The sequence below is a fragment of the Entelurus aequoreus genome, linkage group LG10 (assembly GCF_033978785.1).
Source record: "Entelurus aequoreus isolate RoL-2023_Sb linkage group LG10, RoL_Eaeq_v1.1, whole genome shotgun sequence".
NCBI classification, from domain to species: Eukaryota; Metazoa; Chordata; class Actinopteri; order Syngnathiformes; family Syngnathidae; genus Entelurus; species Entelurus aequoreus.
The window spans coordinates 28,262,027-28,279,273 of record NC_084740.1 but is presented as its reverse complement, the minus strand read 5'-3'; the positions used below and the strand labels follow the sequence as shown (position 1 = coordinate 28,279,273).

Genomic DNA, 17,247 nt, shown 5'->3' with positions numbered 1-17,247 from the left:
TGGCTAAGCTTTAGACTTAGCGACTTGCCTGGCTCGGGTTAAACAGCTCTGAAGGACAAACGGCGAGAAGGAGCGAGCGCATCATTCAAGCTCGGGGATCATTCTCAATGTCTGAAAAAGCGGACGATTTATGAAAACATCATGGGAGATTAGTTCGGCCGGCGGTTATTGGTTTTCTAATAGAACAGTCTGTTAATCCTCTGGCTCTCATCTACCGTCCATAAAGACATTTCAGTGAGTTAGTGCCTCTGTCTTTTTTTTTCCTTTTTTTTTTTTTTTTTTTTAGAAACTGCCCTCAGCTTTTGCCGTGACACTTTTGATTTGCATCTCGTTCTCCTTGCTGAGATAATAGTCCGGCAGCAGGCGGTGTGTGTGCATCGTGCGCCTTTGCCTTCCTGTGCATCTTCAGTGTTTGTGTTTGTGAGCGCACCTGGCGGAGGATTAGCATCTGCAACTCAGCGCGTGCATGTTTATTTCTGCGTGACGCTGAACAAAACCGAGTACATCCCTCACATTGTGTTACATCTTCTTAAGGGACAAGTCTATTCTCAATTCTCCTGAGAACCAGTATCATCTGCTCTGGACATTTATTTTTAATATTTTTCTTTGGTCAGAGTAGCACTTATTAATCAATACTGCAAGACAAGTTATACATTAACTCAGGGGTCCCCAAACTACGGCCCGCAGTCCCAAGTTGTTTTTTGTAATTTTTAAATTAATTAATCCAAAAAAATAATACACAATAATACCATAATAATACAATTCCAATTCGAAAACCAAACCCGGCCCAGCAACATTCAGAATAGCAGTCAACAGAGCAATTGAGAGGACACACAAACATGACACAAAACAATCCAAAAGTAGTCAAACAAAAATGAATTATATGAACAACACTATCAATATTCCAACATAGCAGTGATTAGAAATCCCTCATTGACATTATCATCACAGCCATTTATAAAAGAAAGTCCTAAGTTTAAAAAAAAAAAAAAAAAAAAAAAATTGTTTTAATTATTATTTTAAAAAATCTGGCCTTTCTAATCCATTTTCTACCGCTTGTTACTCTCGGTGAGTCTTAGCCGCTCAGGAAAATCATATAAAAATGCATTTTCCCATCGATAACGTGACATCATCGCGCTCGCGCAGCAGTAAGTGCGCGCTCTTTCAGTCGATTAGTGCGCAAGGAATATATATATATATATATATATATATATATATATATATATATATATATATATATATATATATATATATATATATCCTGCGATGAGGTGGCGACTTGTCCAGGGTGTACCCCGCCTTCCGCCCGATTGTAGCTGAGATAGGCTCCAGCGCCCCCCGCGACCCCAAAGGGAATAAGCGGTAGAAAATGGATGGATGGATGGATGGATATATATATATATAATAATAATAATAATAATAATAATACCTGGGATTTATATAGCGCTTTTCTAAGTACCCAAAGTCGCTTTACATGTTAAAAACCCATCATTCATTCACACCTGGTGGTGGTAAGCTACTTTCATAGCCTCAGCTGCCCTGGGGTAGACTGACGGAAGCGTGGCTGCCAATTTGCGCCTACGGCCCCTCCGACCACCACCTATCATTCATTCAACATTCATTCACCGGTGTGAGCGGCACCGGGGGCAAGGGTGAAGTGTCCTGCCCAAGGACACAACGGCATGGTAAGAGGCGGGGAGCGAACCTGCAACCCTCAGGTTTCTGACACGGGCGCTCTACCCACTACGCCATATATATATAAATGTAGATATATATACAGTCCGGCCCCCGGCCACATTTTTTTTCGAAATGTTTTTTTTTTTTTTTAAATTGTATTTTATTTTATTTTTTTTGGGAGGTGGGGGACAAAAAAAAAAAGTGTCTGTTTTCTCGGTACCTGTATTATGATTTCCCTATCAAATTAATAAATACATATTATTAAAAAAACAAAAATACTATGAATTATTTGTGATCAATTAATGAATAATTAAAATCATGAAATATTAAATTTGAATAATTCATCAAATATTTAAATAATTCATTAAATAGTAAAATGTACTTTTACGATTAATAGATTATTTGCACATTTAAGTATTCAATTCCAATTATAATCATGAATTTAAGTAATCATTTTAAGATGTATTGATTTTAATGTTGTACAATTTTACTATAGAAAAAACCAAAATATAAAACACCAAATGTTTATTGATTTTGATTTTTTGGACCCTTTAAATCCCCTTTTATTCAAAAAGTATAACTTTATATATTATTTTGAGAAAACATTGGAAGTTATCTTCTGCATAATAAACGTTGGTAGACTGGGGATGAATGAATACACTTCAGATAAGAAAAACAATTGATTTTGATGCACTGTTCAGTTTTTTATCTACTGCCGTGCCATGCTTTTTGGACACACACACATGCATGCACACACACACTATTTTTTCTCCAAAATGAAACCCTGAAATTACAAATTGCATTATTAAATTGTTAAATGACTGAATGATAAACATTTTTTTAGTTATAATCAGGCTCAACTGGGACATTTTTGTCCTTACTTGTACAAATTGTGTCTGAATTAATTCACAGCATCTGATTGACCTACGAAGATGGTTTCTGTAAAATAAAAAATAAAAATGATTTCACATGGGTTACCAGCAGCAAAACGATGGCCAAAAAGAAGCAAAGAAAGTCCTAAAATGACCCAAAAAAAAGTCCCTCATGTAGTCAAAGGGTAACATATACCCGGTCCTGTCTTCCATCTTGCTACAGGACGGCTTTACCCGTCGTGCTGCAGCTCTGCAGACAAGCAGCCTCAGCTGAATGCACAATAGTCGACGCGGCAACTACCAAAGCAGAAAAAGGACGTTTAAAAATAGCTTGCCACTGATCTAAAAATAAGCTGCTGGGAAGGAAGCCGAGCTATATCAGTCTTTCTTTCTTTTTTTATAGCTCAGCAAAGCCGTCCGATGCGTTTAGAGCCAGAGAGGCAGCGTTTCAGCGGCATCCAGCAAATCTCTTCTGTGTTGAGCGTCTGGACCGAAACCCTTTGAGCTACGGCGGGAAAGAAAACATAGAAAATAATGGCATTCACAGCCAGCTTTGTTGTCTCCATGAGAGAAAATCTCTTTGTCACCAACACTGAGAAAGTAGATGTCTGAGGGTAGGTTGGCGGATTCGCATCATTTATAAAACATTTAAACATTGTTTTCCTTTTTACCTCTGGTTGTGTTAGTAAACCATTTAAAAAGGAGGACCGAATCGTACAAAAACTAGAGCATATTTTTCCCAAAATAAATACCGTATTTTTAACACCGACAGAGACACTGAAAAGGTGTGTTATTGTTTGTTCTACGGCGCCATCTTTTGGACAACTTGGCTCAGTGGCCTTGTGGTTAGCGTGTCCGCTCTGAGATCGGTAAGTCGTGAGTTCAATCCCCTATAAAAGACTATAACAATGGAACCCATTACCTCCTTGCTTGGCACTCAGCATCAAGGGTTGGAATTGGGGGTTACATCACCAAAAAAAAATTCCCGGGCGCGGCCACCGCTGCTGCTCACTGCTCCCCTCACCTCCCACGGGGTGAAGAAGGAGATGGGTCAAATGAAGAGGACAAATTTCACCACACCTAGTATGTGTGTGACTATCATTGGTACTTTAACTTTAACATTAACTTAACTTAAGTGCTGCGGGTTGAAAATGCACTTCCTGTTTTGTGCCTTGAACCGTAAATATAAGTCCTGTTTCGTCTACTCTTCGTCTAAAATGTTTCTGATCGAAAGGATTCTTCATTCATCACCCCAAACAACGTTTGTAAGTGTTACAATATAACTAAAACTATTCATGCTTACTAAACCATCTCATGTGTGGTGTCTATAGGAGTGTTTCCATGCATGTGTATACATGCTATGGTAATGTAAGCTAGTGTCATTAGCATTAGCGAATATGCTAACACGCTAACACGTTACCATTATTAACTTACAATGGCATTTTTTTGTGATTGTTTCAGTTTTGTAAATTCACCAAAACGTCACCGTGGAGTTATTAAGTCTATTTAGCTCATTAGAGAGCTTGCCTCTGCAGCTAGTGAGTCCATGACGATGACTTCTGTTTTGTTTGATCAAATGTTTTACTGTCATGTGACAGGAACCGTTTGGAAACAAACGAGGCAGTAATTCTCAAACGGTGTTACATGTCTCCATCTAGTGGTACGCCAACAAATCACATGATTAAAGTACAGTGTTTTATTTTCCTATATTAAAACAGTGGTCCCCAACCTTTTTGGAACCGCGGACCGGTCAACGCTTTAAAATGTGTCCCACGGACCGGGGAGGGGAGGTGGGAGGTTGTTTTTTTTTTAAATTTAGTTTTTTTGTTTTTTTGTCATAAAAAAATACAATCATGTGTGCTTACGGACTGTATCCCTGCAGACTGTATTGATCTATATTGATATATAATGTAGGAACCAGAAATATTAATAACAGAAAAAAACAACCCTTTTATGTGAACGATTGTGAATGAGTGTAAATGGGGGAGGGAGTATTTTTGGGTTGGTGCACTAATTGTGTGTCTTGTGTTTTTATGTTGATTTAATAATTTAAAAAAAAAATATATATATATATATATATATATATATATATATACTTTTTTTTTTTTTTTCTTGTGCTTTGGGGACTGTGCTCGGTGGTTGGGGACCACTGTATTAAAACACAGTGTTACTGTTCATAATGTGTCTAATGGCCAAAAACAACAAATATACTCATAAACCTATGCTTGTTTTGAATGAATGCTTAGGCCTACTACGCATATTTATTTCAATGTTTGTCATTATGGTGGTACTTGGAGAGCCAAGTGTTTTCTGAAGGGATGCTTGGTGAAAAATATTTGAGGACCACTGAATTTAAGGTATGTAAATAAACATTTACAAAATCTTCCGTACTTTTGTATATACAGTACAGGCCAAACGTTTGGACACACCTTCTCATTCAGTGCCTTTTCTTTATTTTCAAGACCATTGTAGATTGTCACTGAAGGCATTAAAACTATGAATGAACACATGTGGAGTTATGTACTGAACAAGACAAGTTTAAATAACTGAAAACATGTTATACATTGTAATTTCTTCAAAATAGCCACCCTTTGCTATGATTACTGCTTTGCACACTCTTGGCATTCTCTCGATGAGCTTTAAGAGGTAGTCACCTGAAATGGTTTTCACTTCACAGAGTTCATTAGTGGAATTTCTTGCTTTATCAATGGAACTGGGACCGTCAGTTGTGTTGTTAATGAGAAGGTGTGTCCAAACTTTTGGCCTGTACTGTATCTGCGGCCTATATTCCGTCAAATGTTTATTTTATTTAGCATTTGGTGGGTGCGGCTTAAATACCAGTGCGCTCTATAGCCCGGAATACGAATCCAATAATCCATTGAAGACACCCTAAATTCCTACCAAATAGAGCAAACTGACTTAAAAACCCGAATCATACGACCCTCAAGGCACCGCTGTATTCAAAGAAATATCACAACACTGGCCGCCACCATGTTGCATTGCAGTGATGCAAGTAGCTGCTTGTTTGTTGCACTCCAGAGTTCAAGTCTTTATCCTCTGCCTGGTCTTTACAGTGAAGCCCTCAAAGCCCACGTGCGGGTTGGATGGCAATCTCCTGGAAGGCAGCGACGTCAGACTCAGCTGCAAGTCCATCAACGGTTCCGACCCCATCAGCTACAAATGGGAGCGAGTGCTGGACAAAGGCAAGAGTCTGGGCAAGCTGCCAAACCTGGCGCGCATAGGTGAGGAAAATAACCACCACTCTCGTGACACCGCTGGTTGGCCGTTTAACCCCCACTCTTTGCATTCATTTTCATTAGAGTGCTCCTTACGGGCCTCTATTAATCCGGCCGAGATGTCGCTTTTATGCATGTTGCACAAGTGTAGCGTTTATCTGTGTTTGCCAATCTAGAGCTGCATTTAGCTCAAGAGCACTTTGAGTGTCACAATAAGGCCACTGATTCTGCATGGCTAACTTATTTTTGTCGCCCCTCCACCCCCGCATGATAACAAAAAATAGCAGCATATTTTCATTTTGTCGAGCGGTCAGAGTCTCTCTTGTAAATCCACAGCGAGGACTAGGCTTGATCGGATGAAGATGTCCGAGACACTTGTATGCCAGCTGATAATTAAAGTGAATCGTACACTGCAAAAAGTCAGTGTTCAAAAACAAGAAAGAAAAATAAACGCTGACATGGACTTTTCTGTCCTCTCCAGGCTTGTTTAACATTCTCCGAGGTCATACTAACAGGCAAAAAACATTTTCTTCCCACCGGAAATTAAATATTTTATCATGAAAAGTCAGATTAACATATACAATAAGTTGTTTTTTTTTTAATTATTAGTTTCTCCTCTGCAACCTTATTGTCATTTGTAAGTTAATAAGTACAAAGGAATATTGGAGCAACACTGAAATGTAAAACTAAAATATAACAATGAAACTGTGTTTCATTGTTATATTTTACCAAGAAAAATAGTGCAATATTGTGATAAACAAAATGTGTTAAAGAGTTCAATTCTTCATATAAACGGGATTATGTGAGCGTCCCGTCGTTTAACATCCCAGTTCGAGTGGAACATTAAGTGTTTGTTTTATTTTGCTATATAATGGTTAGTTTGTATGTTTAGCACCTAGCAATGCTGCGGATTCTAGTGTAAAAATAAAACTGCATCCATCGCTCGACTTTTTGCTCATCCTCTTTGTTTTCCGTCTTAAAAAATATAAGGTTCTGACCATAATTTTCTCCAAAGTAATCGCTGTTTGATTGTAACGTGCATCTTAGTTGTAGTTTTCGTTAAGAAATTTGACGATGTTAAAATTAAAAAGTTATACTTGCTAATGCTAATTAGTAGCACATCAATAGCAAAGCCAATGTATATTAGCATCAAGCCAGTGCATTTTGGAAAAAGTGGAGCCTTCCTTATCTTAAATTGAAAATGGCAAAATTACCGAGAGGTTGTTTGGTTGAGACGGATGAGTCGGCAACAGGGCGTGACGTCACGTGCAACCCAGGTACCGAAAAATGGCACCGTTGGATTTTACTGTACGTGATTCGGTGCCCAGTAGGACAGGCGGGATTTGGTCAGTGTCAAAAAAGTACCGGATTTAGTATTTGATATAGAGGGATTATTAAAAAAACAAAAAAACAAACAGCATAAAAAACTTTAAAAAAAGCAATATAAAGCAAAATTAATTGGTTTTAATCAGCAGCTTAAGTAATCCAGCAGTCATGAAATTATAAAAAAAAAACGTTGTTTAATAGACAATGTTTTTAATGTTTATTTTTTGTTAATATGCCATACACCAAGAAGTTGGTGAACTTTGATGTTCAACTTAGCCCCAGAGACATTGCAAGGAAGACATGAAAAGACACTTTTTTGTGGCCAACTTTTTTTTTTTTTCTTTTTTTTTTTTGTACCTACAGTTAGTGAGGTTTATGATTCATTTAAACAGGAACACAAATCTTGAGAGCAGACATTGCACAGTAATAGATTGTGTTATGATGTTTGTAGTTTGTATTTCTTGTTGCTACATGATGTTTAGTGTTTCACTAGAAATGGATCTGTCGTCACTCACCGTATAAAACTTGAACTGTAGCTCATCCTCCATATATTCAGACTCAAAAATATCAGGTTCTGGACCATCACTTGTCCCAAAGTAATTGTTGTTGATTCTCATTAAGGCTGGCATGATTAGTAGTGTTGTTGTTGATGGAGATAGCGAACAAATTAATACGCCGCCGTAAGCTATAAATGACCAAAAATACGTAAATATTACATGTTACAGGTTAACATTGTTACAGGTCACCGCCCCTGTCCAAGGTGCTGAGGACAGCGCACCGACAGACAGGGGCGTGTCAGTGCCGGCTTCGAAACAAAGCTGAACAGGTGATTAGATTTCCCAGGTGGTACGAGTTGTCTAATCTTGTCGTTAACAGTAGCGGCCGGGAACAGGAGGAGGAAGGACTGAGAGGACTTGGAGAGACTGAAAAGTCCTGTGTATCTGGAAAGATTATTGATGAGCTTATTGAGGAACATTAAAACTTTGTTCAAATCTACACGCCTGACTCCTGTGACGTGTGTAGCAGGGGAACCGCTAGGAAGCGACTCCTACAGTGTAAAAAATAGAAAGACATCTGTGTTCTTGTTTCAAATAGGGATTGAAAATGATAGGCAACATTCCAAAATAGGCGCAGTTTCCCTTTAAAGCTGTATAAGTATACCATATGATGTAGCCTGGGTTAATGAGGTTTGATGGAGGCCATATACAGTACAGTAGGAAGGGGATTCATATTGCTCCATTTGTCTCGGTTTACCTAGGTGCACCACTTTAGCCGCCAGAAGGCAGTAGAGTGTTGAAAACCTCAAATGTTTAGGTATTCTGACCACAGCGTCAGTTGCTATGCAGAGTGGCGCTTTCCATCACTTTCAGCAGACTTCATTGCAAAATGATAAACACGCCCTCCCAGAAATAAAGCCGCATCAATCTCTTCCCCACCGTATGTCAGCATGGCTGTCACAAAGCAGAGGTGAAGGTTTGCACCATCACATAGCGTATGTCTGTAACAATGTCCCGGAATCACTCCCACAAAGATTGTCTCGTTCCACGGGAGGAGTGCCCGCTCTATGCTGATGCTTGTCACGGTTAGATACGTGGCGAGTGGATGGCCCACCCTCTTCTCCCGTCATGCTGACTTTGGATCGACTTCTCACCTCCAGATCTGAAGAACCCAGAGATCGTCACCCTGAGGAACCTCACCATGGACAGCACAGGTGTCTACAGGTGCACGGCCAGCAACGACGTGGGGGAGGAGAGCTGCACCATCGAGGTCCCCATGGAGCGTGAGTCAAATCACTGCGGCGTTCACCTCACCTTCCGCCTGTCACGCTGACTGATGGCTATTGTTTCACACTGCAGATGGAAATACATTTATACAACCCTTTCTCCTTCCATTATGACCCTCCCATCCCCTCAGTGCTGCGGCACCAGGGACTGCACTGAGCATACTGGTGGTTACTGGTCACCACCTGTGTTCTGACTCTTATGTTTCATTGTCACGCTAATAGATTTCCTGGGAGAGGGTGGGTGCATGTCGCTCAGTTAATAGCCAGTTGAACTGAAGTGGTTCGCATTGATGTTATCCACGAGTATGTGCCACACACCGTTTCAGTATCTTCCTTTGAACCTATTTCTATTGTCAGAGTCGCACACATCAGGAGAAAATGGCCCATGTCATGCACAACATGACGCAGGTTCTCAGGAGGATAAACAAACTACAACTCGATGAGGAAATTCCTGAAGGAATTGCGTGTGAATGCTCCAATGCTGAGGTTGAACTGAAATCCTGGAATTTTCTTAGAATTGTTGAAGTAGAGCACACAATTCCTGAACAGGCTGAATATTTTGAAGTTGGAACAGTTTGAATCAGATGAAAAATGTGGGAATTGTGGAATGGGAATTTCAAAAAAATTTGGGAATTTCGGGAAAAGCGGGATTTTTTTTTTAAATGGTAAAAAACTAGAATGGTCTGAATGAGTTGAAATGGTTGGTTTTGAAATTTTTCAAATCGGTGGACAAATGTTGAAGTAGTAACATGTTGAATTGAGTAATGGTATTACGGAATTCCTGGAATTTCGGGGAAACCGTTAATTTTTCCAGTTCAAAAAACAACTTGGTTTTTTGTCCTGATTAAGAGGAATGTTTTAACGGTGGAACTGTTGAAGTGGGTTGAAAAATGTGGGAGGAGTAGTCGCCAGAATAAAAAGTGCAAATAGGGTTTTTGGTAAACTAGGAATTCTTCAAAATCCTGGGGCAGTTTGCATTTCTAGAATGGTGGAATTTGTTGAAGCTGGAATGGTTTGAATTGGTTGAAAAATGTGGAAATGGTGGAAGTTTGAAAAATGGCCAATTCATTTTGAATGGGAAAAATGTCCCGGAACACCTGGAATTCTGGGAAATCTGGGAATTTTTGGAATTTGTTAAGGGAAATCTCACAATTCCCAAATAGGCTGAACAGTTGGAAGTTGGAACGGTTTGAACCGAATGAAAAATGTGGAAGGTAGAGCGCGCCAAAATCTGGAGAAGATGAAGAAGTTCTTGAAGTAGAAAACCATATTGGAGCATTCACACAATAATAAAGAAAGTGTGAAATAAGTAACATGTTTAATTGCAACATTGCCTTCAGACTGTGCAGTTGTACCTCATATGTGTAATCTTTACTTACTCTCATTTTTGCAGATGAGAGAGATGTAAAGGTGGCCGGTGCCGTGGTGGGATTTTTCCTGGGCGCGTTCATCGTCGTGTTAATCATCTGGCTTGTCTTCCGAAAGAAAGAGAAAAAGAAGTATGAGGAAGAGGAGACTCCAAATGAAATCAGGTTGGTCTTTTCACCCTGTCATCGTTACGAGCTCTCTTGTCCTTAGTGTGTGTGGCAGGAGTGAAGCCTCAATGAATGTGCTATTAAATCTAAATACCACACCCTAAATAGATGCCTTCTTTTTCCCACTACAATAGCAGGTGGTGCCCCCAAGTGGCTGTAATTAGCTTTACTAGTGACTGAAACCACCACCATAGACTGGTACACGTCATTAATATAACAGACAAGGCAGAGGTTTACCATTCAAAAGCATATATATGTATAATGTTTTAATCAGATTAGAACTGTGATTAATCAGATTAATCTTGATTAATCAGAGGTTATTATTTTCTTGTGTAAAAAAAATCGCTCGGCAGCAGATTAATGCGCAAAATGCACAATTTCACCAAATATTTTATTACATTTAAAGGGAAAGTTTAGCTTTTCTTGTCGTCAATGAGCCATTACCACTGGTCTACAGGTACAGTGTATACTGTTTTTGCAAAGCAACCACACACATACTGTACTTGTTACCTGAAAAGACGACGCTGTGGTCTTTGTTAATTAAGCACAGAGACTAAGTTAGCAACACGTGGAATTATTTGTCTTGGCACTCGGTTCCACGAAATAATAAGCAGGAAAACAGACTAGTTTCTCAGGCACAATGTTTGGCCACATGATATTAATTATGGTATACGTAAAACTGGGGTGAAAATTTTAAATTGAAAACAAAATTCTACAAAGAGTGTGGCATACAAAAACGGAGCTAGGAAGTAGATATACTGATGACTGTACTGATGTTGTTTTTCCGCCCCATAGAGAAGATGCAGAGGCTCCCAAGGCCAAGCTGGTGAAACCAAACTCCCTGTCCTCGTCCCGCTCCGGCAGCTCACGCTCGGGCGCCTCCTCCACCCAATCGATGGTGCACAACAGTGCCCAGCGTGGCCACCGCCCCCGTCCGCCTGCTGTGGCGGCGCTCAAGGAAAACGGACAGCCTCCCGGCTACCCTCAGTCGCCTCCATCCTATGCCACGGTGGTCCCGTCCAAAACCTCCGAGCCCCCTGCCACTCCCAAATACAACTCCAGGAATACATCCGGGCCGACACCCCCCACCCTCATGGTCCCCGCCCAGACCAAGGCCTTTCAGACTGTGTAGGACTGAAAACTCGCTCTTTCCTACAGCCACGCCAGACTCCCGTCCCTTGAAACCCCTTAAACCCTGCACCTGCCCTCCCAAAGACTGAGACTCTTCCATAAACAAAGAAATGCAACTAGTTAAAAGGAAGAAATCAATACTATAAGTCCAAAAGTTCTTCTAATGAATGCATTCTTTAAAGGGAAATGCTTTCCCCCAGCTAAATTTCCATGAGGACAGCGGCACTGTTTGTGTCGTTTCTCATGTGCGGCAAGCTGGAAGGACCCCTAGTCAAGTATTTATCTCATCAAAATTTTAGGCATGTAACAGAAATGGGGCAAAAGGCGAATGAAGTTGGCCATGAGACATTATGATGGCGGCTTCAGTTTTTTCCACTTGCGCCGAAACCCCAGTTGATTCCCGTGTGTGTGTGTGTGTCTGTGTGTGTGTGTGTGTATGTGTGTCACCCAACCTCCAGAGCCCTCATGTTCCCATGGAGGAACTCACAAGGAACCTCCTCAGACTGACTCATCTGACTGAATGGCCCATTTGCTCTACCACCAGCAGGGCAATCTTCAGGTATCAGGATGTAGCAACAGCAGAGTGGCCCTACTCTTTCTCTGGGTACTGAACACCTTAGTTCAAATAAATAGCATACATATTAGGCCTATAGGCAGACCATGCTTCCAATGTAAGGGATGAGCAACTATTTAGTTTTTTTTCATTATTTCCCTTCTAGGGCTGTAACGGTACTCCGTAATCACGGTTCGGTACGTACCTTGGTTTTTAGGTCACAGTTCAGTTCGAAGTAAGGGATATATTTAAGCTCTGGCTCCTCCACTCGTGTACCGTGTGGGAACTCAGTACGCCAAAAAATAACTGAATATTCCGAAGACATGTACCGTTACACCCCTAGTCTCTTCTATTCAGCTGGTCATAATACGAAGTGCCACCGATCCTGAGAATGGGTTCTTTTATTTTGGTGAAATTTTTGTTCCGATTGCTGCATTTCAGAAACCAAAACGTGTCACCATGAATGTGTGATGGATGAGGATGGTTGTAGCTCCCTGGAAGAACCTTTTCACACCATCCTCTCTCCCTCTCTTCAAAGCGGAAATAGTCGACGTGATAGTGGAAAGGTTCTCTGAATGAAGGTATGAAGAGTGTATGCTATCATTGTCTCCCTGGCACTCGATGGTTCTTCTGGGTTATTGGTCAGTCTGCGCTATCAGCCGATTCCCCCCCCTTTCGTCACGTCGTCACGCAGACCCAGTGCAGTTTGATTGAAAGTAGCTGAAAAAAATAGGGCAAGTAGCCTAACTATCTAGTGTGCCTTTGCAATCCTTTATTGTTTTTTCTTTCTCTTTATCTCACTCGGCTTAGAAGGTCAATAGTAGCAAGTATTGACCCAGCTCCAATAACTTCGCCTCGGAGGCAGCCCAAAGTGGGGATGGGTAGGGCGGGACGAGGAGTACGAAGCAGTGTCCAATCCCAAGCCAAGGGACAATGTACTGTACATTCTGTAATCAGTCTTGTTTTGTATTGTACATACAGATAAATATATGCACATGATGTCAATTAATTTAATACTTAGGAGTAAACGTGAGGGGAGTTCGCTCCCTGACACTGTTAAGAGTCGGACAGAAGACCCAAAGGTGAATTTAAATCATGTTACATGACGTTCTAAGTGACTGGATAAAGAACTGTGTATACCACTGACAGGAGCACATGGACACCATTGTGCTTAATGATGTTTTCCCATGTGCCACCCTGTCGGACTGGGATTCTGCGATTGGATTAATTTAAGAAAAGGAAAACAGCTGTTTTAATTCAGTGTTAATGTTTAATGCAAAGCTATCCAGGAAACCTTCAAAGTTGAAAACAATCCAACTTTCTGTTTGTTCTCATTTAAAAACAAAGCTCAATTATAAATGAAGTAGTAATCCGTTCTTCTTTGTTATTAATGTTGATTTACGTCGCTTTTTCACTGCACGCTACCTGCGCCAGTTTACTGCTAACATGCTAATAAAACAAAACAATTAAGGACAACAAGAGTCTCCCGTAGTTACTTCTCAGCTTTAGGAGACTCATTTTATCCAAGGGGAGACTATGGACAATAATAATACGAAGCATTGTAGCACAGTGGATACTATTGTGAATAGTGCTGCACATTATGGAGGCAAATTGTATCCGAGAGGAGACTGAGGGCAGCAGCAAAATGGAAATGATGCTGAATGTTGAAGGAGACAATTGTTATCTAAGAAGAAACTGACCTTATTGACAAAGGGCCTGCTGCAGCATAGTAGAGACTGAGAAGTACAATGTTGCACATTAAGGAGACATTTTTTATCTAAGAAGAGACTGAGGGCAGTGGAGAATGGCCTGTTGCAGCAAAGTGGAGACCGTTGAGTACAATGTTACACATTAAGGAGAATTGTTTTGTTTATCTAAGAGGAGACTGAGGGCAGTAGTAAATCCATGCTGCACCATAGTGGAGACTGTGGAGTATAATGCTGTAAGCTATATAGATACATTTTACCCAAAAGGAAACGGAGGGTCGCAAAACTAAGCACTGCAGCAAAATGGAGACTGTGGAGACTAATGTTGCACATTAAAGGACATTTGTTTATCTAAAAAGAGAATGAGGGCAGTGGTAAATGGCCTGCTGCAGCAAAGTGGAGACTACATTAGGGAGACATTTTTATCTAAGAAGAGACTAAGGGCAGTGGAAAATGGCCTGTTACAGCAGAGTGGAGACTGTGGAGTATAACGTTGCACATTAAGGACCGTTGTTTTGTTTATCTAAGAGGAGACTGAGGGCAATAGTAAATGCATGTTGCGCCATAGTGGAGACTGTGGAGTATAATGCTGTAAGCTATATAGATAAATTTTACCCAAAAGTAAACTGAGGGCCGCAAAACTAAGCACTGCAGCAAAGTGGAGACTGTGGAGACTAATGTTGCACATTAAGGGACTTTTGTTTGTCTAAAAGGAGAATGAGGACAGTGGTAAATGGCCTGCAAAGTGTAGATTCCATCCATCCATTTTTCACCGCTTGTCCCTTTTGGGGTCGCGGGGGGTGCTGGAGCCTATCTCAGCTGCATTCGGGCGGAAGGCGGTGTACACCTGGACAAGTCGCCACCTCATCGCAAGGCCAACACAGATAGACAGACAACATTCACACTCACATTCACACACTAGGGCCAATTTAGTGTTGCCAATCAACCTATCCCCAGGTGCATGTTTTTGGAGGTGGGAGGAAGCCGGAGTACCCGGAGGGTGAACAACAGGCTGAATAAGTGCACGTTATATGACGCATAAATAACCAACTGAGAACGTGCCTGGTATGTTAACGTAACATATTATGGTAAGAGTCATTCAAATAACTATAACATATAGAACATGCTATACGTTTACCAAACAATCTGTCACTCCTAATCGCTAAATCCCATGAAATCTTATACGTCTAGTCTCTTACGTGAATGAGCTAAATAATATTATTTGATATTTTACGGTAATGTGTTAATAATTTCACACATAAGTCGCCCCTGAGTATAAATCGCACCCCCGGCCAAACTATGAAAAAAACTGTGACTTATAGTCAGAAAAATACGGTACATTGAAATTTACATTATTTTCAATCCGGGGGGTGGTCAACACAAGTGACCTGCAGTGGAAAAGCGTCATGGTTGTCGACTTGTTCAACTTTGGAGGTTCCACCACACAAGCCATTTGTCTTTTTTTGCAGAAAGTGGAAAATTTCACACAGGAAAAAGATTTAAACTAAAAAATGGTAACAACAACAACAAAAAAAGCATACATGTATTTTGACTTCACAATGCGGGACTTCACTGACTTGTTTAAGGGGGGTAAAAAACAACTTTTATATTCAACGCCAGTTCATATCTGAGCAGGGAAGCTCGCGTGTGTGTGAGTGTGTGCATGTAAGTGGAAGTTTGTGTGTGTACGGTGTGGGTGTGTGCATGGTAATTCAGTATAAGCCCTCGGGCCACACCCACACACTCGACTGTTGGCCATTGAGTGGGCGAGAGGTGGGGGGGGGGCAAGGCTTTGTTGAGCAATGATATGAATGCAGACTGGCAGTATTTTTCATTTCCATTGACTCATAAGCCAGTTGAAGCTGGCCTCACAGGCGGCGGCCATGTTGGAGTCTTGAGTCATGTACATAATTCATACTGTTGCTGCCCGCCTTGCTGGCCCGGCCCCATAAATACGCTCGTGCAAACACGACACGGTTTGCGTGCGGGCAAAAGTGTTGGGACACTCATCAATTATGGAGTCGGAGGACAAAAGCACATGACTTCTGACCTCCGTGGAATGGAATTCAAATGGGATTTGATAACATCATCACTGCTTTTAATGCAAATAATAAATAGTGACATTAGTTTGCATGCCGTAGAAATACAGGTAGGAATTGGAAAGTAAACATTATGAAACGCATTACACACCTGGGCGCATAGTCAATAAATTAATCGAACAATCGATGAAAACGAACACGATAACTTTAGCATGAAATTAGTCTGTGCTCTCTTTGTTTCTCACTTTCAAACAGGGTACAAGAGGGTTCATTCTGTGCATCGCTCTCAGCATCTAAACGTGTTTATTCAATTGCAGAATTAACTGAACAAAGTCAACTGTCTTGTCCGTGATCCACAATCTTTGTCTCTGTGGGTGGAGGCGGGACTACGAGCGTAAACACACACAGGACACACGGACATTTCCTCGCTAGTTGTTGATAGTAAAAGGTAGAGATCGATCGATTATCAGGGCCAATATTTATATATATATATATATATATATATATATATATATATATATATATATATATATATATATATATATATATATATATATATATATATATATATATATATATATATATATATGTCTTAATTAGATTATCCAAAAAATAGTGCTCGATACCGTGGTAGAGCGTAATATGTATGTGTGGGAAAAAATCACAAGACTATTTCATCTCTACAGGCCTGTTTCATGAGGGATTTCCTCAATCCTCAGGAGATTTTAAAATCTCCTGAGGATTGAGGAAATCCCTCATGAAACAGGCCTGTAGAGATGAAATAGTGTTGTGATTTTTTCCCACACATACATATATATATATATATATATATATATATATATATATATATATATATATATATATATATATATATATATATATATATATATATATATATATATATATATATATATATATATATATATATATATATATATATATATATACACTACCGTTCAAAAGTTTGGGGTCACCCAAACAATTTTGTGGAATAGCCTTCATTTCTCAGAACAAGAATAGACTGTCGAGTTTCAGATGAAAGTTCTCTTTTTCTGGCCATTTTGAGCGTTTAATTTACCCCACAAATGTGATGCTCCAGAAACTCAATCTGCTCAAAGGAAGGTCAGTTTTGTAGCTTCTGTAACGAGCTCAACTGTTTTCAGATGTGTGAACATGATTGCACAAGGGTTTTCTAATCATCAATTAGCCTTCTGAGCCAATGAGCAAACACATTGTACCATTAGAACACTGGAGTGATAGTTGCTGGAAATGGGCCTCTATACACCTATGTAGATATTGCACCAAAAACCAGACATTTGCAGCTAGAATAGTCATTTACCACAATAGCAATGTATAGAGTGTATTTCTTTAAAGTTAAGACTAGTTTAA

General features: G+C 40.2%; 1 protein-coding gene across 3 annotated transcripts in view; it reads left to right on the top strand.

The window, feature by feature from the left end:
- Positions 1-16,328, top strand: part of clmpb (CXADR like membrane protein b) — a 183,642-nt gene extending 167,314 nt beyond the window's left edge. For 2 of the 3 annotated variants that reach the window (XM_062060503.1, XM_062060502.1), the window contains exons 4-7: positions 5,624-5,791; positions 8,769-8,891; positions 10,288-10,426; positions 11,225-16,328. In XM_062060503.1, coding sequence (XP_061916487.1) covers positions 5,624-5,791; positions 8,769-8,891; positions 10,288-10,426; positions 11,225-11,561 — 767 coding nt within the window. In that variant the 3' untranslated portion in view covers positions 11,562-16,328. The remainder of the gene's footprint in view (positions 1-5,623; positions 5,792-8,768; positions 8,892-10,287; positions 10,427-11,224) is intronic. The other variant, XR_009827463.1, reaches the window with a different exon arrangement.
- Positions 16,329-17,247: the final 919 nt, after the last annotated feature.